This window comes from Dermatophagoides farinae, chromosome 1, assembly GCF_024713945.1.
Source record: "Dermatophagoides farinae isolate YC_2012a chromosome 1, ASM2471394v1, whole genome shotgun sequence".
Taxonomy (NCBI): Eukaryota; Metazoa; Arthropoda; class Arachnida; order Sarcoptiformes; family Pyroglyphidae; genus Dermatophagoides; species Dermatophagoides farinae.
Genome location: NC_134677.1, coordinates 7,751,028 through 7,773,205, shown reverse-complemented (window position 1 = coordinate 7,773,205; position 22,178 = coordinate 7,751,028). Strand labels below are relative to the sequence as shown.

At 30.9% G+C, this 22,178-nt stretch overlaps 6 protein-coding genes across 20 annotated transcripts; 3 read left to right on the top strand and 3 right to left on the bottom strand.

Moving 5' to 3' along the window:
* Nucleotides 1–244: 244 nt before the first annotated feature.
* LOC124492356 (NAD kinase) lies at nt 245–7,216 on the top strand. Of its 4 annotated transcripts, XM_075733016.1 has the most exons (7): nt 245–1,153; nt 1,248–1,631; nt 5,575–5,658; nt 5,731–5,860; nt 5,935–6,129; nt 6,188–6,290; nt 6,362–7,216. In XM_075733016.1, the coding sequence occupies exons 2-7, from the start codon at nt 1,351–1,353 to the stop codon at nt 7,018–7,020; spliced, it is 1,452 nt and encodes a 483-aa protein (XP_075589131.1). In that variant the 5' UTR covers nt 245–1,153; nt 1,248–1,350; the 3' UTR covers nt 7,021–7,216. The 4 variants fall into 4 exon arrangements, with proteins under 4 accessions (XP_075589131.1, XP_046911183.2, XP_046911184.1 ...); XM_047055227.2 differs by lacking the exons at nt 245–1,153; nt 1,248–1,631 and adding an exon at nt 2,207–2,637; XM_047055228.2 differs by lacking the exons at nt 245–1,153; nt 1,248–1,631 and adding an exon at nt 3,678–4,168.
* Nucleotides 7,217–7,523: 307 nt separating this feature from the next.
* anne (polyamine-transporting ATPase anne boleyn) lies at nt 7,524–15,158 on the top strand. 10 transcript variants are annotated; one of them, XM_075732921.1, is made up of 14 exons: nt 7,524–7,668; nt 7,730–8,112; nt 8,948–9,196; nt 9,268–9,557; nt 10,692–10,774; nt 10,835–11,002; nt 11,061–11,347; nt 11,417–11,823; nt 11,876–13,477; nt 13,555–13,748; nt 13,812–13,884; nt 13,961–14,260; nt 14,329–14,504; nt 14,568–15,158. In XM_075732921.1, exons 4-14 carry the CDS (start codon nt 9,437–9,439, stop codon nt 14,907–14,909), a joined length of 3,753 nt encoding a protein of 1,250 aa, XP_075589036.1. In that variant the 5' UTR covers nt 7,524–7,668; nt 7,730–8,112; nt 8,948–9,196; nt 9,268–9,436; the 3' UTR covers nt 14,910–15,158. The 10 variants fall into 10 exon arrangements, with proteins under 10 accessions (XP_075589036.1, XP_075589042.1, XP_075589056.1 ...); XM_075732927.1 differs by adding an exon at nt 8,240–8,381 and having other exon boundaries at nt 7,524–8,112; XM_075732941.1 differs by adding an exon at nt 8,240–8,592 and having other exon boundaries at nt 7,524–8,112; nt 10,887–11,002.
* Nucleotides 15,159–15,267: 109 nt separating this feature from the next.
* On the bottom strand, nt 15,268–17,936 carry Sec23 (transport protein Sec23). The gene is made up of 2 exons (XM_047055975.2): nt 17,546–17,936; nt 15,268–17,468 (listed from the first exon to the last, which is right to left on the bottom strand). Exons 1-2 carry the CDS (start codon nt 17,768–17,770, stop codon nt 15,402–15,404), a joined length of 2,292 nt encoding a protein of 763 aa, XP_046911931.1. The 5' UTR covers nt 17,771–17,936; the 3' UTR covers nt 15,268–15,401.
* Nucleotides 17,937–18,039: 103 nt separating this feature from the next.
* LOC124492948 (retinitis pigmentosa 9 protein homolog) lies at nt 18,040–19,123 on the bottom strand. 2 transcript variants are annotated; one of them, XM_047055977.2, is made up of 2 exons: nt 18,958–19,123; nt 18,040–18,888 (listed from the first exon to the last, which is right to left on the bottom strand). In XM_047055977.2, the coding sequence occupies exons 1-2, from the start codon at nt 19,038–19,040 to the stop codon at nt 18,234–18,236; spliced, it is 738 nt and encodes a 245-aa protein (XP_046911933.2). In that variant the 5' UTR covers nt 19,041–19,123; the 3' UTR covers nt 18,040–18,233. The 2 variants fall into 2 exon arrangements, with proteins under 2 accessions (XP_046911933.2, XP_046911932.2); XM_047055976.2 differs by having other exon boundaries at nt 18,040–18,907; nt 18,958–19,096.
* Nucleotides 19,124–19,196: 73 nt separating this feature from the next.
* On the top strand, nt 19,197–21,234 carry LOC124492835 (presenilin-2). Its single transcript, XM_047055840.2, has 2 exons — nt 19,197–19,380; nt 19,454–21,234. Exons 1-2 carry the CDS (start codon nt 19,354–19,356, stop codon nt 20,954–20,956), a joined length of 1,530 nt encoding a protein of 509 aa, XP_046911796.2. The 5' UTR covers nt 19,197–19,353; the 3' UTR covers nt 20,957–21,234.
* IscU (Iron-sulfur cluster assembly enzyme) lies at nt 21,067–21,983 on the bottom strand. 2 transcript variants are annotated; one of them, XM_047055842.2, is made up of 2 exons: nt 21,831–21,983; nt 21,067–21,769 (listed from the first exon to the last, which is right to left on the bottom strand). In XM_047055842.2, the coding sequence occupies exons 1-2, from the start codon at nt 21,894–21,896 to the stop codon at nt 21,263–21,265; spliced, it is 573 nt and encodes a 190-aa protein (XP_046911798.2). In that variant the 5' UTR covers nt 21,897–21,983; the 3' UTR covers nt 21,067–21,262. The 2 variants fall into 2 exon arrangements, with proteins under 2 accessions (XP_046911798.2, XP_046911799.1); XM_047055843.2 differs by having other exon boundaries at nt 21,827–21,979.
* Between the last annotated feature and the right edge of the window lie 195 nt (nt 21,984–22,178).

The window sequence follows — 22,178 nt, the reverse complement described above, 5'->3', positions numbered from 1 at the left end:
TTGGTTTTTTGGTTTCTGTTTTCAGTTTTCATCATTGTTTGTTACTGTATCTTGCACTTGTAATTTTTTTGCATTCGTTTTATCTATATTTAGACTTTTTTCAAAAAAAAAAAAGAAATAATAACTCATTGATTCGATTTTTGGCCATTTTTTTTTTTGGCGAAACAAAAACAAAAAGAACGCAAAGCAAAAAAAAATTTTTGTTGCTAAAGGCTCTTCTTCTTCTATTTTTTTGTTTTAGTTCGAGGCCAAAACATTCAAATGATGATGATGATTAGAATGGGCAGAAAAAAAATTTGTATCTCCTGAAAAAAAATGGTCTATTCATCATCATCATCACCACAATAGTGGTTGCCAACTAAATTGCTTGGAATTTAATATTTGATGATCTTCCATTTCATTCTTCATTTGTTTTCATTTCTTTTTTTTCCCAACAAAACATGTATTTAAAAAGACAAAAAAAAAATTTTTTTTTTCGTCTTTTTTTTGTAAATTTTTCCTCGATTTAAATGGAAATGGAAATATCGATTATTATTATTATATCGAATATATTGGTTCGGTTGTTTTGTTTTGTTTTTCATAGTTTGCATATACCACTGTATTGTAATACATTGGATTGATTATATTTGTATGTGTGTGCGTGTGTGTATATTCATTTGATTTCTTATCTTATCAACCGATTCGACAGAAAAAAAATTTTTCCGGCCAAAATAACTTATCATCATCATCATCATCATTTTTTTTCAGTTAAGTTAATCGCTAAATCATTGATGAATCGCGAGAGAGAGAGAGAGAGAGATTTTTTTTCTCTTTTCACAATCACTCTTGTAGCATCGTATTACCGCATTCAACAATTCAAAGAAAAAAAAAATTCTTTTCAATCAAGAATTGTTTATTGAAAACAAGAAATAAATTTCCCATTTTCACCTCAAAGTTTTTTTTTTCCTTTTTTTTCCGAATGTAAATTGATTTTTTTTTCTCACCACCACCACCACTACATCCAAATAAGATGTGATGATGATTTTTGTCTGTGCGTTTTTTTTTGCGTGTGTGAAAATCGATAATTTCTCAGATGATGATGATGATGACAAAACAAGTTTGTGAGTTCTGGTAAATAATCTTCGTTTGAACGTCATCGAAAAAAAAAGAAAAAGTATGATCATGATCATCATATAAATAAAATTGTTTTTTTTTCACATTTGAAATTTTTTTTTTTTCATTCATTTGATCAATTGATTTAAAAACAGATGGCTGTGGCTGTCATTCAGTTTCAAATAATGACTAGCATCGTTTGTCGTCATTAACATCAAACATTGTCAACCGAAATCATCAATCAGCCATTGTTCAATAATGATGAATTCTGAAATGAAAAAATCCACAAGATTACATCGATTAATCAGATATCAAACACAATATTCAAGTGATGATGATAATTTTAGTGGAGAAACTACAACGAATAATTCATCATCATCATCATCATCATTCATTCATAAAAATATGAATTTAATAACGATCAATGAAAATGATCAACTACAACAACAAAAACAATCATCAACAAGTAAAAATGAAGATGAAATCGATACAATTATTGCAAAAACAAATGCCATAAAATTAGCTCGATCAAAATTTCGGTAAGTTGAACAACGATCAATATAATAAAAGAGATGATGATGATTACCATTAATAACAACAACAACAACAACAACAAAAAAATTTTCTCATTTTTTTCCGTCAACATCGTCATTGTGGAAACATGAGGAAATTTTATTACATTTTTTTCTTTCGGGGCCAATCATGGTCATTGGCTTCACACACACAAAAATAAACAAACAAACACACACACACACACACACTCATTGCCATTTAATGATTGTTATATTTTACCATCATTCATTCATTCAATAGCCTCCAATGGATGTTCATATATTTATCATATGTGACAAAAAAAATTTTTTTTTTTTGTTCTGGTCGTCCTTCTTTGTTCGTTTGTACTGTACTTGATTCGTTTTGGTTTTTTTTTCTTTTCTTTGTAAAAAAAAATGAAACACTTTTCTTCCTTAAAAGATTCGTCACAATATCATTTTTGTTGTTCGCATTCATCAAAGTTTAAAGTTTTTCCAGCGAAAAAAAAAATTAATTTTCATGGTCATCAATTTTTTTCATCGTTTTTTTTTCTTGTTGTTGTTCGAATTTTTTCTTTTATTTTCATTTCAATTTCGAATTTTGAACTTTAAATTCGAATTTGATGAATGTTTGTTTTTTTTCCTTCTGATTAGGTCGTGTTCGTAAAGCAAAGCAAAAAAAAAAAATGTTTGTTAATCCAACCAGAAATTTTTTTTTTTTTGTAACCCAATAATAAACTTGTTATGAGAATTTTTTTTCTGTTTTTCGTTTGTTTGATTCGTTTGACTAATGTATATCGACAACAACAATTATGACATTGGAACCAAATAATAGTTACCACCACCACCATCATCATCATCAAAAACACCAAAATCAACATTATCATTATCATCGTCATCATCAGCAACAGCAACAGATTAGCAATGGACATTGTTGTTCAACAATAAATCCAGTTGATTATTATTATCCATTATTGCCATCATCGTTAATAGATTCAAATTCATGTGAATTTGAGTAAGTTTTTCATTTTTTTTTCTATATGTTTTTTTTTCGCTTAGATGATGACGATAATTTCTATGATGATGATGATGATGATTTGCATAAATTCTCATGATGATATGCTGATTGATTTTTTTTTTTGCCAATTTACACACACACACACCCACGCTATGTGAAATTGAATTTTTTTTTTGTTTGTATTCATTTCAATGAAATGAAATTTCTGGGACACACACTTTTGGAAACTGTTTACCATTTATTTTTTTTTTCGGAAAAAAATTATTCCATTCATTTACACATTATTATCGTGATAATGAGCAAAAAAAAAAGTTGTAATTTTTTTTCTCTGCCCGATAATTGATTCAACAACAACAAAAAAATGGAAAAAAATAGTGGAACGACAACAACAGCAAAAATATGAAATTAGTCCACAAAACCTACCGAAACAACGGCAAAAGCCCAATTATAATTGACTGATGATGATGATTTGACTGACTGACTGACTGAATGTTTTTCAAGTGACTTATGTAATGCTGATGATTCGAAAGATTTACGATATATATTTGACTATTAGTAATAATGAACTAACTAATTTTTACAACGAAAAAAAAATTCACCATTCAATTAGGATGATTTTTTTTTCTCCTAAATCTGGATGATGATCATTGGCGTTGGTGCTGATGATTATGATCATCATCCCAAAAAAAAATGGATAAGACAACGAAAAACTACTACTACTACTACTACTAGTGTTGCTGGTGCAAAAAAAAGTAGAAAATAATTGTCAAAATCAATTAACATTGACCTGAAAAAGATTCAATATCGGCAATGGGCTCTAATTTTTTGAATTTTGTTTTTTTTCTGGCTATTTTTTTTTAATTGAATGCGCCAATGACAAGCCAATCATTTGGAACACACACGCACACATACATAATGATGATGTTTTTTCTCTTTTGAAATTGAAACTTTTATTTTTTTGACAATAATTTTTTTCTTTTCTTTTCTTTTTTTTCTCTTTCACATTATTGGTAATGGTATTATTTTTGGCAGATATATCCTATTTTTGAAAAAAAATATCCTGTTTGTTTTATTTTCACGTCAAAATTCTTCGATTTTTTTTCTTGTTGTTGTTGTTGTTGTTGTTGTTTGGCTAAAAATAATAATTTTGTTGTTGTAGCACCAATTTTCAACAATAAATATCGACCAATCAACGAAGAAACTTCTGTTTTGGTTTCCATTGTTGTTATTATTATTGTTTTACGGCTGAACTTTTTTTTTTTTTGACAAAACTTCAATTTCAACTTTTACCCGCACTCAATATTTAGCTCACCACCACCACCACCACCAACAGCAGCATAATCATCAGCATCATTTTTTTTCAGTTCAGCATGTTCTGATTTGATTTGATTTGATTAGGTTCGACAGTGAACAAAAAACGTGATTTTGTTTATCATCATTGCCATTATTCATCATTCACCATCATCATCATCATCATCATCATCATTATTATTATCATTGTCATTGATTTATTCATTTCATTTCGAGGGTAATGATTAATTTAAATTTATTGATGATTTAATTATAATATATGTCCTTGTTGGTTCATGTTTTTTTTTCATCGTCGTTTTCGTTGTCGTCGTCGTTGTTGTTGTTGTTGTTGTTTTTGCGTCAGATCAGAATAGAGCTATAAAAATGAATACGTTTCATATGAATTTTTATTTGATAAAAAAAAAAGAAAAATTCCAAGAAACAAAATTCTAAACACAATTACCAGAATTATTGATTTTCCATTCATTCATTCATATTCATGAATGATAATTACATATGACTTTTACCTTGAAATCTTTGATTCTTACGGTTCACTGTTTTTCATTTGTAGTGCACAAGGTAGTAGTTGTTTAGTTTAGTTTATCTATATTCTGTATTCTTTATCGTTTGTTGGTTACCACGATTACCATGATGGTTCTTAATCGAATTTTTTATTTGTTGTTGTTGTTGCTGATTGTCAATTCTTTATTTGTTTGTATGTGTGTTTTGTGTTCTATCATCACCCTTCCATTATATTTGAAAATTGTTTTAAAAAGCTAATTTGATACACACAAACACTACACCATACAATTATGTTGTCTTCTTGTTTCAAACAAATTGTCTGTGTCTCTGCAGATTATAATCATCATCATCAATGTTTTTTCATTGGACAATAACCACAATTACAATGAATGCAATTACCGCTAAACGATTAATGAAAAAAAAGTAGAAAGGTTTTCTGAATAAGAAAAAAAATGAGGATGATGATGATGATGAACAAGTAAAATTTAAAAAAAAAATTCAAAGTCTTCACCTTGATTTGTTTAGAATAGAAAAAAAATAAAGCCAATGTTGTTGTTGTTGTTGTTGTGGTTATATGATTGATTGATTGATTGATCGATCCATAGAGAGATGTTTGTGTGTGTGTGCATTTGCTTTATTCAATTCATCGTATGATTCATATCATTAGTTGACCAACAACTATGAAATCTTTCAAACATCATCATCATCATCATTTTTTTGTTCGTGATCATCAAAAGGCCATTATTATCATTTCATTTTAAATGGCGTCCGGCCACAATTTTGAATATGATTATTGACGATAATGATGATGATGGTGATGGTGGTGGCGGCGTCGGTAGTAGTGGTGGTCGTCGTGATCATTTTTTTCCCTTTTTTTCAAATTTTTTTTTAAATAGACGAAGACGAGCCTCTTAAGCTTTTTTTCCATTTATATAGCCAAACATTTATAGAGATTATCTTCGTCATATATAACAACAGCAACAACAACAAGTGTTGAAACCAAAAAAAAAGAAAAGAAAAACTGATTGTCGAATCGATTGATTCTTTATACCATTTCTTTTTTAAAAAATTTTGTTTTCACCTATATGACTAAAATGATTTCTTCTTATTGATTATAAATAGCCGAACACGATCATTGAATGCACCGAATCAGTGTTGTCAATTTGGACCATGTGGAAGTATTATGAGAAATCCTGCTATGGTCATGTAAGTTAAAATAGAATGTTTGTAAAAAGTTTTTGATTTTTATTTGATTTTTTTTTTGTTATGGAAAAAAAGGACGATTCAAGATCCTGCTAGCCAACATTTAATTTGGCATAAAACACCAGCCAGTGTTTTAGTGATAAAAAAAATTCACGATTCATTGATTATTAAACCATTTTTAGATCTAGTTCAATGGCTAATTTGGGTTTGTATTGAGATTTTTTTTTGTTTGTTTGTTTGTTTTTGTTTCATTTATTCATTCATTTTTTGTTAACATAGGAAAAAGATATGACAGTTTTCATTGAAACCAGTGTACTTGAAGATGTTCATCTGAAAAATAATCCATTATTTTTATCAATAAAAGATAAGGTTCGAACATTTCGTGATGGTACCGAAGATCTTACAGATAAAGTAGATTTTATTGTATGTCTTGGTGGTGACGGTACCCTACTATATGCATCGTCATTATTTCAGGTATGAATATAAAGACAATCGTTCATTCATTCAATTTGTTAATTTTTTCAACACACAGGAAAGCGTTCCACCTGTAATGGCTTTCCATATGGGTTCATTAGGTTTTCTTACACCATTCGAATTTGATGATTTTCAACAACAAATCAATAATGTTCTTAAAGGTTGGAATATGAATCTTTGATGGTCATTATTTTCATTTTTTGTTTTGTTTTGTTATGGGTACAATGTATAGGAAATGCAGCTTTAACATTACGTAGTCGTCTACGATGTAATATTGTTCGTGATAGCGACAATATTTTCATGAATAATGGTGATGATAATAATAATAAGAACAATATGATTAAGCCACAAAATCATTGTCATTTAGTATTAAATGAAATGGTCGTTGATCGTGGACCATCACCATATCTGTCTAATGTTGATTTATATATCGATGGTAAACGTATCACTACTGTTCAAGGTGATGGATTAATTGTATCAACACCAACCGGCAGTACAGCATATGCTGTTGCAGCTGGTGCCTCGATGATTCATCCAAGTGTACCGGCCATGATGATAACACCAATCTGTCCACATTCATTATCATTCCGTCCAATTGTTGTACCGGCCGGTGTTGAGCTAAAAATCTGTGTATCACCTGATTCACGAAATTCTGCATGGGTATCATTCGATGGTCGTAATAGACAAGAAATAAAAGTCGGCGATAGTGTTCGTGTAACAACATCAATTTATCCGGTGCCTTCAATCTGTGCTGAAGATCAAATTAGTGATTGGTTTGAATCATTGGCCGAATGTTTACATTGGAATGTACGACAAAAACAAAAACAATTTGATGAATATTCTGATCTAATACATAGTTCATCAAGCAGTGTTAGTTCTTTAGATAAATGATGAACATTTTTTATGTTTTGTAATTTACAATCTAATTACGATCTGCTATTTTATTCCACTTACCATACACACACACATACACACTGACACTCGAACATTTTCATTTACAATGAAATTATTCACCAATTATAATTCATCGCTTTATTTCAAATATTATGCATTAAAAACATTGATGAATAAATATAATAATCATTTATTTTTTCGTATAATTTTCAAACAAAAAAAAAACAAAAAATTTAAATTTACGCGCGCACATTGATTACCAAATTCATACGATGTAAATTAATCTATCTACTTTTTTTCAACAAAAATAACTGGAACAAATACCGTATGTGTACATGCACATGCATGCATGGTAGTGGTATAAAAATGAAGCCAATATTGTGAGCCGGCCATTCTTGCTTATTTTCAGTACAAACATAACTATTCAGTATGAGCTACTCAGTGTATGTTGTGTGTGTGTGTCTGAGCATGCGGGAAAACTTTTGAATGCCGCTGCGCCAATGTATAAACTGGAAAAAAAAGATGTGGTTGATTTGTCTATTGAAAATATCAAACACACACACACACACACACACACACCAGAGACATCAAACATCGTATTTTTTTTTTGAACAAAAAACAAAAATAAATAAATAAACTTGCGGAGTATAAAGAGCATGATTTTGTTATTGTCGTATGTTTTTATATTTTATTTTTTTTTTTTTAGTTCTTAAATTTTTTTTTGTTGTGTAAAAACACCATATTCTGTTTGTTTGTCACACAACCACCACATCAACCTAACAACAAAGAAGCAGAAGAATTGGAAACGAGAAAAAAAAACATTCAACAACGTTGCCGAATGTATGTATGTGGATGTATATGTAACATACACTCGAATATCGAATACCACACCATGTTAAAATGTGTTTTGGTTGTTGTTGTTGTCGTTAAATCCTAATACAGGCACATCCTTCGATGATTGCCTTCGTTTTTGTTTTTAATTACGATATATATTCTTCTCTATATATATGATGTGTGATGATAATTAAATCATAATCTTATCGTCATCATCATCATCATCATCATCGTTATTATTTCGTTTGAATTCAAGTAAGTTTTTTTTTTCTTTTCTTCTTTCTGGTATTTTAGTTTTTGTCCGTGAATTTCTTTTTCTTTTTTTTTGCCATGCTTTCATCATCATCATCATATTGTATGTGTGTGTGTGACGACAACCAAGTACAATTTTTATGATCATGATGGTATGAAATTCAAATTCAAATGAAATCAAGAAAAGAATGCAACATACATACAGATGATATGCTCACGTTTTTTCTCCATATCTCTCTCTCTCTCTCTCTGGTGAATTCAATGTTGCTCCGGTAAAAAAAACGATATACTGTATGTGTCTAGAGAAAAAAAATTGAATTCTTCGTCATCAAAAAAAAAAAAAAAAAAAAAATGACACACGCACATTGAAAGTTTTTTTTTCTGGTTTGCTAATTTTAAAATGTAATCAATCATCATCGTTAAAGGCACCATTTTTTCATTATTATAATCGAAAGCAACAAGATCCAAAGGCTAAAGTTCAAAGTATTTAATTTTTGATATTTAAAATGATCCATTTTTTTTCTAAAATCGATATTCGATGGTAGAAAAATAGATTTCATCGGCAGCAACAAAAAAAAAAAAAAAATAGATTTGTTTCATTTCTATGCAATATCAGATTGTTTGCCTGATACACAAACAAACATGTACAAAATAGAAAGTTGTAAAAATTTTTCTTGTTGAGGTCTATCAACCCAAAAATGATGATGATGATGATGACGATGATGATGATGATGATTAGTAATTGTTAATTGTTTTGAGTTTTGTTTTTTTTTCTAAAAAAAAACAATATTAATCTATTTTTTCATCATCATTTATTTATTGACACAAACACACACAGATTATCGTTGTCGTATTTGTTTGTCTGTCTAATTGGCCTATTATATTCACGTAATCAATCCAAAATCAACCATCAACCACTAAGCCAAAGTTTGATATATTGATTCGAACGAAATGATGACAACGACGACGCCTGGTGACTGTTGACAATTTTTTTTTCGTTTCTATCTTCAAAAAAAAAGAAAAAATTTAAATTCAAGTGCAATTTTTTTTCATTTTCATCAATCATCATTTCTATTCGTGTGATCAGGTATTTTGTATTTGTTTGTTGATTTGAAAATTTTTTTTTCTAATCTTTCTTTTTTTTTGTTTCAATCAAAGATAATTTCAATTCATTTGCATCAAATTACAACCCATATTCATCATCATCATCATCGAGTTTCTGGCAAACAAACAAACACCTACCACCCTCATTCACTAAGCTCAAAGAGTTTTGCTGTTCTGAACTGACCCTACGACCAAGAAAATAGAATAATAAAAAAAAGAACGGATGAGTGTTTTCGAAGCAGATGAAGATTATCATCAACAACCAAACGAAAGAGAACTTCTTCAGCCAAAATTATACAATACCTTCAATAATAAAGGAACAAATAATCATAGAGATAATAAAGGTAAACATTCTGCATAGTTTTAATTATTGTTTAGAAAAAAAAATTTTCCTGTCAATATAAAATACATGTGTGATTAAGTGTATTGTCAATTTTTAAACACATTGATCATTACAACAATTTTATTTTTTTTATGATCTCTTTACCGGTCACAAAAAGCTATAAAAAAAATTATCTAGATTTTTCATTTGAAACAAAAATGAAAAATGAAAACGCCATGACCAAAGAAAGCAAATAATTAGGTTTTCTTTTTTTTTTTGAATTCATAATCACAAATGAGTTTGCTGTTGTTGTAGATTTAGATTAGTTTCACCTGCTAAATAATAATCACTTAGCAAATGTGATTTGTTTTCTCTCTTTGTCTCTCTCTCTCTCTTCTCAATCTTCAAAACGTATCATATACAAATATGCCTGATGATAATTCAATTTGTCATTTTTTCAGCTTTAGCTCTGTGTGTTTTGTTTTTGTTGATTTATTGATACTTTATTCATTCATCTGAATAAATATATTACTATTCATAGTTGAAATATACGGACGAACTATATATATTTTCATTTTCATTAATTGGATACCTGTAAACAACTGAAAAAAAGTATCATTGTCATCATCATCAATATATAATCAGCATACTATTAGTTATCATTATATTGATTTGATTAGATTTGTTGTTTGTTTCGCCCCCCCTAAACACACACACACACTATTATTATTATGATGATTTTTCTCTTCCTGTACATTTTTTATTTTTTAATTTAAATTCAATCTCAATCTAATTGATGACTGTGATAACTGTGTGTGTGTGTGGGAAATCAATGCCAAATGTTGTTGTGTTTGGACGATTGTTTTTAGTAGTGGAGAATTGATTTTTTTTTTGTGAATTAGTCTGTCGTGTGAGTGTTTGTGTATTGACCCTGGTTGAGAACTGTTAACATCTGGAACATCTATCTAATTAATAATGATGCTAGACCGGTGATTTTATTTCTCATTTGGCTGGTTGGTTGTTTCGTAAAATAAATGTCATAATAATAACTCATTTGATTTGATTTGATTTTCATTTCATCGTATGGTTTTTTTTTCCACAATCATGAATAATAATGTTGAAAAAACTACTAATAAACATTATGCCTCTAAAACAGATGCATTTAAATCGAAAAAAGTAAATCCACCTCCAATTCGACCCGGAGTAAGATATATAAATGCTGAAGATGAAGATCAGATGGTAAGAATTAGAAGAAATAAAAACAAAAATTGAAAAATTGAATTTTATATATATTTACAGGAAATCTATGGCTTTACGCCTAATCCATTGAAAACTTTCGTTACATGGGCAGCCATCATTTTAACCTGTGGAATTTTACGGCTTATTTTTCATTGGAAACCTCATTGGATGTTGTTCTGTACGCACAATAAATGTTCATTGGAGAATGCTAAAAAAGTTTTGCTAATTGTAAGTAATACAATTTTGTTAATCACACTATCATCAATTACCATCATATATTATATAGGACCATTTTATGCAAAAATTTACCGAAAATGTTGTACATATTATGAATGATCAATTGTCGTATCATCAAATTGGAAATTCGAATCCAACCGGTTGGTCAGCAATACCAAAAGCAAATGGTCAATTTGAATATGTTGATTCAATCATTTATTTTGAGAATAAAAAAGTTCGATACGTTTGGGATAATGATTCGAAAGAATTTTATAAAGTACGTGGCCTTGACAAAGATATTAAATGCACATATTTTTACAATCAAAAAGGTCTAACTGCTTCAGAACAAAAACAAAGGTAAGAATTTTTTTCTTATTCAGCATCAAAAAAAGAATCAACCACATTAATCAAAAATCAATTTTATAGAAGGAAAATCTATGGATTGAATGAAATTGAAGTGACAGTGCAAACCGTTATGCAAATATTGTTTCAAGAAGTACTCGAACCATTTTATATTTTCCAAGTATTCAGCTTGATTGTTTGGACTTGTGATAGTTACTATTATTATGCTTCTTGTATTGTTGTTATGTCAGCGCTTTCACTTACTTCCAGTGTTATACAGACCCGAAGAAATCAAAAACAATTACGTGATACCGTTCAAGGTACCGATACGGTAAATGTTTGTAGAGCAAAAGATGATGTTTATGAAAAGATTGAATCAACACAACTTGTTCCCGGTGATATTATTGAAGTACCTTCATTTGGCTGTACAATGCAATGTGATGCTGTGCTTGTTTCTGGAAACGTTATTGTTAATGAATCAATGCTTACGGGTAAGTCTTTCTTTTTTATTGATTCGATTTTAATAACTAAATTTTACTTTAGGTGAAAGTGTACCAGTAACAAAGACACCATTGCCTAGTACTTCATTACAAATGAGCTATAATGCTAAAGAACATGCTAAACATACATTGTTCTGTGGAACCAAAGTGATTCAAACACGTTATTATAATAATGTCAAAGTTCGTGCTGTTGTCATCCGAATTGGTTATCAAACAGCCAAAGGAGAGCTAGTTCGTTCGATAATGTTTCCAAAACCAGTTGATTTCAAATTAAATCGTCATATACATAAATTTGTTGGATTTCTGGCAATGATGGCCTTGATCGGTTTCATCTATACAGTTGTATTGAAAACTCAACGTGGAGTCAATTGGCAAAGTATTGTGATTAAGGCTCTGGATTTGATCACCATTGTCATACCACCAGCTTTGCCTGCTGCAATGACCATTGGCGTGGTGTTTGCTCAATCACGTTTACGTGAATCAGAAATATTTTGTATTTCACCAAGATCGATCAATATTAGTGGTTGTATCAATTGTGTTTGTTTCGATAAGACCGGAACATTAACAGAAGATGATCTTAGCTTCTCTGAGATTGTTCCAATAAATAAAACGCTAAATCGATTTGGCAGTTCAATCATTGATTTGGCTGATCTCGAATACGGGCCTTTGTTAATTAGTCTAGCATCGTGTCATTCGTTAACATTGATTGAAGGCAAAATGATTGGTGATCCTTTAGATCAAAAAATGTTTGAAGCTACTGGATGGATATTGGAAGAACCAGATGTGAATGATAGTTCCAAATACGATTTATTGGCTCCAAGCGTTGTAAGACCTAAATCCGATTATGAAAACAAAGAAGTCGGTATTATTCGACAATTTCCATTCTCATCAAGTCTTCAACGAATGAGTGTGGTTGTACGACAAATCAATGGAACACAATTTGAATTGCATGCAAAAGGCTCACCAGAAATGATTGTTTCGTTGTGTGATCCTACTTCACTGCCTTCTGATTATACGAGTACGCTTCAAGAATATACAGAAAAAGGATATCGGGTTCTTGGACTTGCTTATAGACCTCTTACATCATTGAATTATCATAAAATTCAACGAGCAGCTCGCGAAGATCTGGAAAAAAACCTAACATTTCTTGGTTTGCTAGTCATGGGAAATATGTTGAAACCAGAGACCACTGAAGTTATTGAAACATTGATTATGGCAAACATCAGAACTGTTATGGTTACTGGCGACAATATGTTAACAGCATTGAGCGTTGCACGTGAATGTTCCATGATACAACCATGGCATAAAGTTATACTTTTGGAAATTGATCCAGAAACGGTTACCGCTGATGTACCGAAACTTTATTGGAAATTTGCCAATGCTGCCCATATTTCTGATTCTATTAAATATAAATTGTCATCAATGGATGAACGTGATAAAACACACGTTGCTGTTAGTGGTAAAACATTTCATGTTTTACGTGAACATTATCCTGACATATTGAAAAGAGTTGCCGTTCGAGGTACTGTGTTTGCTCGTATGTCACCTGAACAAAAGCAATACTTGATTGAATTGCTTCAAGAAATTGGCTATTACGTTGGAATGTGTGGAGATGGCGCCAATGATTGTGGCGCCCTCAAAGCAGGTATTTGTGGCAAAAAAAACCTCTATTCTACAATTTTTTCAATTATTAATCTTTGAATTCATTCACAAACAAAATAGCTCATGCCGGTGTATCATTATCAGAAACTGAAGCTTCAGTTGCATCACCATTCACATCGAAAAGGCCAAACATTTCCTGTATTCCAACTTTGATAAGAGAAGGTCGAGCCTCAATTGTTACTGCTTTTGGCATTCTCAAATATATGGCTTGTTACAGTCTCACTCAATTCATTTCTGTGATAATTCTTTATACGGTTAGTTACAATTCTCATAAATTCTCATGATTCATTAATCGATTGTTTTTTTTTGCATTTCAGTTTTATTCAAATTTAACCGACAAGGAATTCCTTTACATCGATCTATTTTTGATCACTCTTTTCGTCATGTTGTGTAAGTATCCAATATTCGAAATTTATATGAGTATACTCTATATTCTTATATGAATTATTATTTCAAAACGCAACAGTTGGTCGTAATAGAGCATTTGATCGATTGGATCGTAATCCACCGCCTTCATCGTTGATTGGATTAACACCATTGGCTTCCATTGTATTGCAAATTATTTTAGTCACCATCATGCAAGTGCTATCGATAATGATCGTGAAAGAACAACCTTGGTATCAGCCACATGTAGCCAATGCTGATGATGATGATTTAGCCAGTCATGATAATTATGCATTATTCGCTTCATCCGTTTTTCAATATATTACATTGGCCATTGTTTTCTCCAAAGGCAAACCATACAGACAGCCTTTATATACGAATCGTAATTATTCAATATCCATAAATTATGAATCATAATTTAATTTAATATAATTTTTTATATCATTTTAGAACTGTTTCTTCTTTCGCTCATTGTAATGACAATATTGACTGCTATCTTGGTTGTCTATCCACCGGTATTTATAGCAAATTTTTTCGAACTCTTCATGAAACATGTTACCCTGGAATTTAGAATCACTATGCTACTTCTTGCATTGGCACATTTTATTTTGGCTATATTTTTAGAGGTAAAAAAATGTTGTTACTGCTCGTGATTGAAATTCAATTTCATTGTTTTTGTTTGTTTACAGGTGATTGTTGTTGATTACTTTTTATTCAAAAAATCTCATTGTTTTAACTTTTTGAATAAATCTTCGGAATCATCATCATCGTCATCATGTTTATATAAAACATTAGATAAAGAAACAAATAAAAATACATTATGGTTACCACAACAACTTTCATTGTCATCGCCATTATCTATGGATATTTTAGAATCTAATAATTCAAATGATGGTGGTAGTGGTGGTGGTGGTATGATGATAATTTCATCGAATACAGAAAAATCTACACAGCACAATACAAATCTACTACCTATTAATGGTGATCATCATCATCATCATCATCATCATGACGCCTATTTAAAAGTTTAAACAATTTATTATATTTCATTTGTTGATTATGTTTTTTTTTTTCATTTTCTCAATTTTTGCATTTTCATTCATCATCATTTTATTTTTCAAACACCACATTCGATCCATCCATAATACACATACACATACACATACAACATACCGAATTTGAATGTTGCATTTTTCCTATTTTACTATTATTATCGTCAAAAATATTGTAATTTGAATTTTATTTATTTTATAAACTAAAAAAAAATTTTACTAAACAAAGCCTATTTGATTTGGTGTATCTAATTTAAATTTATGAAAGTGCTGCCATCTGTTAAACTTTTATCTTTTTTTCCACTTGTTGCAAACACACAAACTCTATTACTACTAATTAATGAAAATTTTATAATTTAATAAAATAAAAAAATTATTATCATCTTAAAAAAACATTTACTTCATCATCATTCATTTCCAATCAAACACAATAATCATCATTTTTTTCAGAATAATTGCCATAAAAAAACATTAATTTGAAGCCGATGAAACGACCAATTTTTTAAGATGTTCCATGAATAATTCGAATGAAACATCATCGGTCAAAACTGGTGCTTGTGCACGATCACCATAGAAACCAGCTGTTGAATTATGGGTAAGTGATGGATTCACTTTAGATAACAAGAAACGTGCCTGCGATGATCCTTGATCACAAACAATGTATCGAGGCAATGGGAATCGATTCAACATTAAATCTTGAGCATCTTTAACCGGTGCACCAAGTAATTGAGCGAATGCTTCATATCCTTGTTGTTGATGGTAGTTTGCTTTACGCCAAGCAGCAATAGTTTCACCATGAAATATAACAATATGGAAGAATGTATCCATCATTAAAATTCGTTCAGGATGGATACTCGAAGTATCCAACATCACTGGTTGTGTAGGCTCATTGAATGAATATGCAAGTAATGTCGGTTGTATCATTACCAAAGAATTGTAGGCATCTTCGCGGAATAATGAATGACGATAAAATGATGTTTCATCGGGAGAGTTATTGAAAACCTGTATAAATTGTGATCTACGTAGGTGAAATATAAATTGTGGAAACATGCTAAATAATGGACCTAATCGAAAACTTTCGGGTGATTCTTTGTTATATTCACCAAAACGTTGACAAAGACGAATCAGATTTCTATCAAGCCAACGAAGTACATCTGGTCCATTAGCTTCGGTTTGGGCCCGATGACATGCTAAACGAGCCAATAAAACACATGCACTTTCTTGATCAAATGCAAAATCAGTCGTACTGAATTCACGTCCAATTGTTGTTACACGTACATGGCGATAACCATCGATTCCTTGATATTGAGTGACAAATTGAATAAATCCGTATTGTTGTTGATTGGTCGTTTGCGTTTGTACAATGTCAAAATAAAATGAAGTTGTCGAACTTGAAGTCAACGAACAAAATTTCCATTGTGCAGTGTTTCCAATGCCGATTTCTGTATCCGAAACATATTGATTACGAACATTCATCGATACACATGATCCAATACAGCCGGAAACTTTTAGCTCCCGAGAAGTCTTTATTTCGACCACAGCATTGAAAGCCATTTTTAAACGATCTTCTTTATCTTTTGCAAACACTCGTGTGAATGACAATTTAAACAAATTCGAATCAAATGAATCGCCCATAATCATTAGACCACCAGTGGAATTGACACAATATTTCATTTCATGTAATCCAGTTTGATCGAGAGCACAAGAATAAATATCGATTGTATGACCATTTACGGCTGCCCGTTGAGCCAACGCTTGATAATGTTTCATAGCTTTTTTCATGTATTTACAATTATCTTTTTCGATATCATGATGTGAACGAATCGTGTTTTTTAGATCATCATCGATAATCATTCCCGGACCAGTGGTACAAGGTCCACCGATGAACATCATTATGCGAGCACCACAATTTGGATAAGTTATCTCTAATAGACTGATAGCAATCGATAATGCAGCTCCAGTAGCACGAAGAGGACGTTTAGCTTGAGGAGTTGGCCAAGAATCACGAGTAATCTGATTGATAATATCGGTAAGAATGAAATCTGCTTGTGAAATTGGCTGAAGAAATTTATGCGCCATATTGGTTTTGTTGACATTCATTGGTGAATTTGGATGTTGCGGCATTGGTTGTTGGACTTGTTGTACGGCATTTCGTATGCACAACCATTCTTGCAATTGTTTGGCTGTATAATCTTTGCTTCCTTTAAATACAAAAGACCGTAAATTTGTATTGATTTCCCATAAGCTAATGATTCGACCGAATGTAATCAAACATATTAATGCATTAGGTGGCAATAATTTCAATGAATTAAGAATGGAACTTTTCAATGCATTCAATTCTTCTTCCTCGATACAAGTATCAATGACATAAAGAAAAATTGGCGGTGTACTAATTGGTGCTCGTAAAATCGTATAATCCACAGTAGAATGACCCAATTCAGCAGGTTTATATGTTTCAGTAATTTGATGATAATGGTTTGGAAACGAATTCCGATTCAAACAGAAAGGACAAACCCAAATTTTAGCTCGATAATCGACCTTTGATAATAAATAAATTATTTTATTACTCCAATTACTTCTTTATATATTAAATTACAAAATTGTACAAGACATACCTGACAATATGGATTCAAAATGGATCGACAATTTGGCCGAGCACAAACAACCGGTTCATATTGGAGCGATGATGGTGCAGCATCACGACGAGTTTCTTTCAATGGTGTAAATAAACAGCCCAATGGAAGTACCACTTTAGCAGCTTCCACTCTAGTTTGTGGCCAACGATTCCAATTGAATCGAATACCATCACGATCTTCCATCGATTCGACATATTCTTCCATTATATATCAGATGATTTTCGTTACAAATTATAGAAAAAAAGTATTCGTTATTGCTAATTGTTGTTGTTGTTGTTGTTGATAAGGAGAAAAAGCCGACAACGAGACAAGAAAATATGCCGAAGAATTTTGTGGTAATCTGCTACACGTCACCTTATTGTTTTCAATGATGCTGCCATCTATTGTTGAATAGGTGTTTTGTTCGGAATTTTAGAAAATCATGATTTATTTTTTTTTGCAATTTGAATGTCCAATCAATCAATTTTATTCAGTAATGGAATTTTTTACTTTATTTACAGTGATGGAAAATCAGAACAAGAGATCTATATCTGCATTAATCAATAATAAATATTAAGATTATATTAATCGTTGTTCAAGTGCTAATTTGGAAATTCCTCACATTCAACGGTATACCGCAAACGATAAATGGCAATATAGAATTTTTGAATTTTTTGTTTCCTATCGATTATCTCTTTTTCGATGTATGATGTTTTCTATGCTTTTTACTATGTTCCTTTTTTCTCTTTTTCTTATGACGTTTTGAGTGATGATCATCTGACGACGACGACGAGGATGATGATGATGATGATAATGATGGTGAATCAGAATCTGAAGACGATGACGATGATGATAACTTTTTACGTCGATGCTTATTACGACGTGAATCTTTTTTTTCTTTCTTCTTTTTCAAAGAAGAAGAAGATGATGTAGATTGTTTCTTTTTTCGCTTTTTTCCATGTTTATCATTATCATCATCATCATCATCATCAGATTGTTGTAACAATGTTTTCAACATTTCAACTTTTTTCATTTTTTCACGAAATTCATTCTCTTTAATGTAATTATACATTGGATCTTCATGTGCATGTCGAAATTCTTCCATAGCACGATTACCGGACATGAATAATGGACATTCTTTATCGCCACTACGATGTCCATAGATTTTGCAACGCCAACATTTCATTACTTTTACTTCTTTACCTAATGGCATCCATAATCCTTTGGTTGGTGCTTTGGCCAAAAATTCTCTTGCAGCTTTATTCTCTGGTAGATCCGGTATTACATCCTCTGGTTTTTCTTCATCATTTTCTTTGAAAAGTCCAGGCGGTGGTTTTTCATAGCTATAAAATATCAAAAAATCTTAAATGTATGCATTTGATTCATGATATAATTTAAAAAAAAATCCATACAAAGAATCATAATGTTTCAATGTGTCCAGTAATTTTTCATCAATTTTCGATAATTTCTTTTTTGTCTTTGATGATTCAGTCATTGTCAATAATAATAATCAAAATAATCATCATTTACCACAGAACATTACGCGTAGAACTAGAATCGAATCGAAATCAAATCAGGTGTATATAAACAAACAAACGAAAAAAAAAATGAAAGAAATATTGTAGATGGCATTGTTATCAATTCCGCCCACATTGATCTCAGAATGCTGTCAGTTGTTTTTTGTTTTATTTGATAAAAGCTTTATTTTAAAGAATTTCTTTTAGTGGTTTTTTTCTGTTGCTGATAATAAAAATCAAATCTATCTTTTTTTTTCATTATCATTTGAATATAACCCTATCTTTGCTTTGATGAATAATAGCATTATTAATCCTAAAGTAAGTTGAGAAAAAAAAATGATTAAAATCCATTAACGTTTTGTTGTGGGGTTTTTTTTTCATCATAAAATAGTTCCAATCGATCGAGCTGGCTCAGATGAATACCGACGTAGAGCCAAGCCACCAATCAAATCAAAATGGTGGCAGTAGTGGTAAAGAATCAACGCATTCTAATCGAAAAAATCGAAAAATTCGTCGATCAAATCTTCGAGATCCTGTCCAACAAAATGATCCGGTCATGATTTCAGGCCAAAGTCCTCAACGTTTAGTTGAAAATGAACATATTCAACCACGAAACGATGCTGGTATTTCTGGTAGTAATCGTCGAACATATCGTGGCAGCAGTGGTGAGGGTGGTGTACACAACGTTCCTCATAGAATATTTGATATTGATGGCGATGGCATCGATGATGATGAAGATGATGACGATGATGATGATGATGCGGAACATGAAGAAGAACTTAAATATGGTGCCAAACATGTTATCAAATTATTCATACCGGTATCGTTGTGTATGTTGGTGGTGGTTGTCACAATGAATACGATAAGTTTTTATCGATCCACCAATGTTTATATGGTTTATACACCATTTACTGATCAAACTGTAGCACCTACGACAAAAATATGGCAATCATTTGCTAATGCTTTCATTCTTCTTGGATTCATCATTGTAATGACAACAATATTGATCGTTTTATATAAATTTCGTTGTTACAAAGTGATTCATGGATGGTTGATCATGTCTTCATTGATGCTACTATTTTTGTTCACTTTTATGTATTTAAGTGAAGTTTTACGAGCCTATAACATTCCTATCGATATTTATACAATTTTTTTATTCATGTGGAATTTCGGTGTTGTTGGCATGATTTGTATCCATTGGAAAGGGCCATTAATACTGCAACAAGGATATTTGATTATGATATCAGCATTAATGGCATTGGTATTTATAAAATTCTTACCAGATTGGACCGTTTGGGTAGTGCTAGGTGTCATATCTGTATGGGATCTTGTTGCAGTTTTATGTCCAAAAGGACCACTACGGATTTTAGTTGAAACAGCTCAAGAACGAAATGAATCAATCTTTCCAGCATTAATTTATTCATCAGCAGTAGCCTATTATACGGTTGGTACAATGGCCGATACTGAACAACAACAACAACAACATCATCGTCCAACAACAACAACAACAAGAAATCCATCATCAGAATCATCACAACAATTGAATCAATCATCAAATCAAGATATCAATGAATCATCTGGTTTTAGTAATAGCCATTATGATAATGATAGTGAAGATGAAGAACGTGGCGTTAAATTAGGTCTTGGTGATTTTATATTCTATTCAGTATTGGTAGGAAAAGCATCTTCATATGGTGATTGGAATACCACCGTAGCTTGTTTTGTTGCCATTCTAATTGGTCTTTGTCTCACTTTATTATTATTGGCCATTTTTCGTAAAGCATTACCAGCATTACCAATTTCAATAGCCTTTGGTCTTATTTTCTATTTTTCAACATCAACATTAGTACAACCATTTTCAGATTGTTTACAAAATTCACTTATTTATATCTGATCTGATGATCTAATTATCTAATTAATTATTCATTATTCAGTAGAAAGTAAGATTCAATAGTTTATAGTTTTTTGATCTTAAACGTACAAGTAATAATATTAATAAATTAATTATAAATACGATTGATCAAATTTTTTTAAATCGATTTTTGATAAAACACAGCAAGATTTATCCACAGGTTGATTTTACATTAAATAATTACATAACATTGATTGATTGATTGATTGATATTGACAATAACAATAATAAAACTTGAAAACTTGATGAACAAAAAAAAACATTCCTCACTCATATATGTTTTTTCAATCAATTTTCAATGGTGCCACCACTTTGTTCCAAAGATTGTCGTTTAACTTTATAATTGTTGATTGCAGCTTTGATAGCATCTTCTGCCAACATTGAACAATGTAATTTGACCGGTGGTAAAGATAATTCTTTTGCTATATAAGTATTCTTTATCTGTAAAGCTTCATCGATTGTTTTTCCTTTAATCATTTCCGTGACCAATGAACTTGATGCTATGGCTGAACCGCAACCAAACGTTTTGAATCGTGCATCAATAATTTTACCATCTTCATCAACTTTTACTTGTAATTTCATTACATCACCACATGCCGGTGCACCAACTAAACCGGTACCAACATCTTTGTCATTCTTGTCCAATGAACCAACATTTCTGGGATTTTCATAATGATCAATTACTTTTTCATGATATAATCGAGCCAATACCGGTGGTGGTATCGATTTTGATCGATAAAAAATTTGTCTCAACATATCGAATTTTTTTTTCTCTTTTTCTGTAAAATATAAGATCTATTCACATACAATTTTAATTAGTTTTTGCTTGAAATTTAATATTTATTCACATACATACCGTATACGGTAAATAACGATAATGAATAAGACGAGCCAAATAAACGCGTAGAATATTTTGGATCATACACACAAACAAAAATCAATGAAAATTTCGGATCATTTTTTTCAGTATTCCGATTCGGTTTTGTTTATTACTGTGTGTGTGTGTTTAGCGGTGGTAGTGGTAATGACATGTTTGATCAAGGTTGTTTCCGCAATATAGCGCCACAACAATCAACAGTGGTGTATACACTCAAAAATCCCAAATCTTTAAGAGGTAGCGGCATATTTTCAAAAAAAAAAAAAAATCATGAAAGGGCTATTCATAGTGTCCGAATCCCGCGAAATATTTTTTTTTTGTTGAATT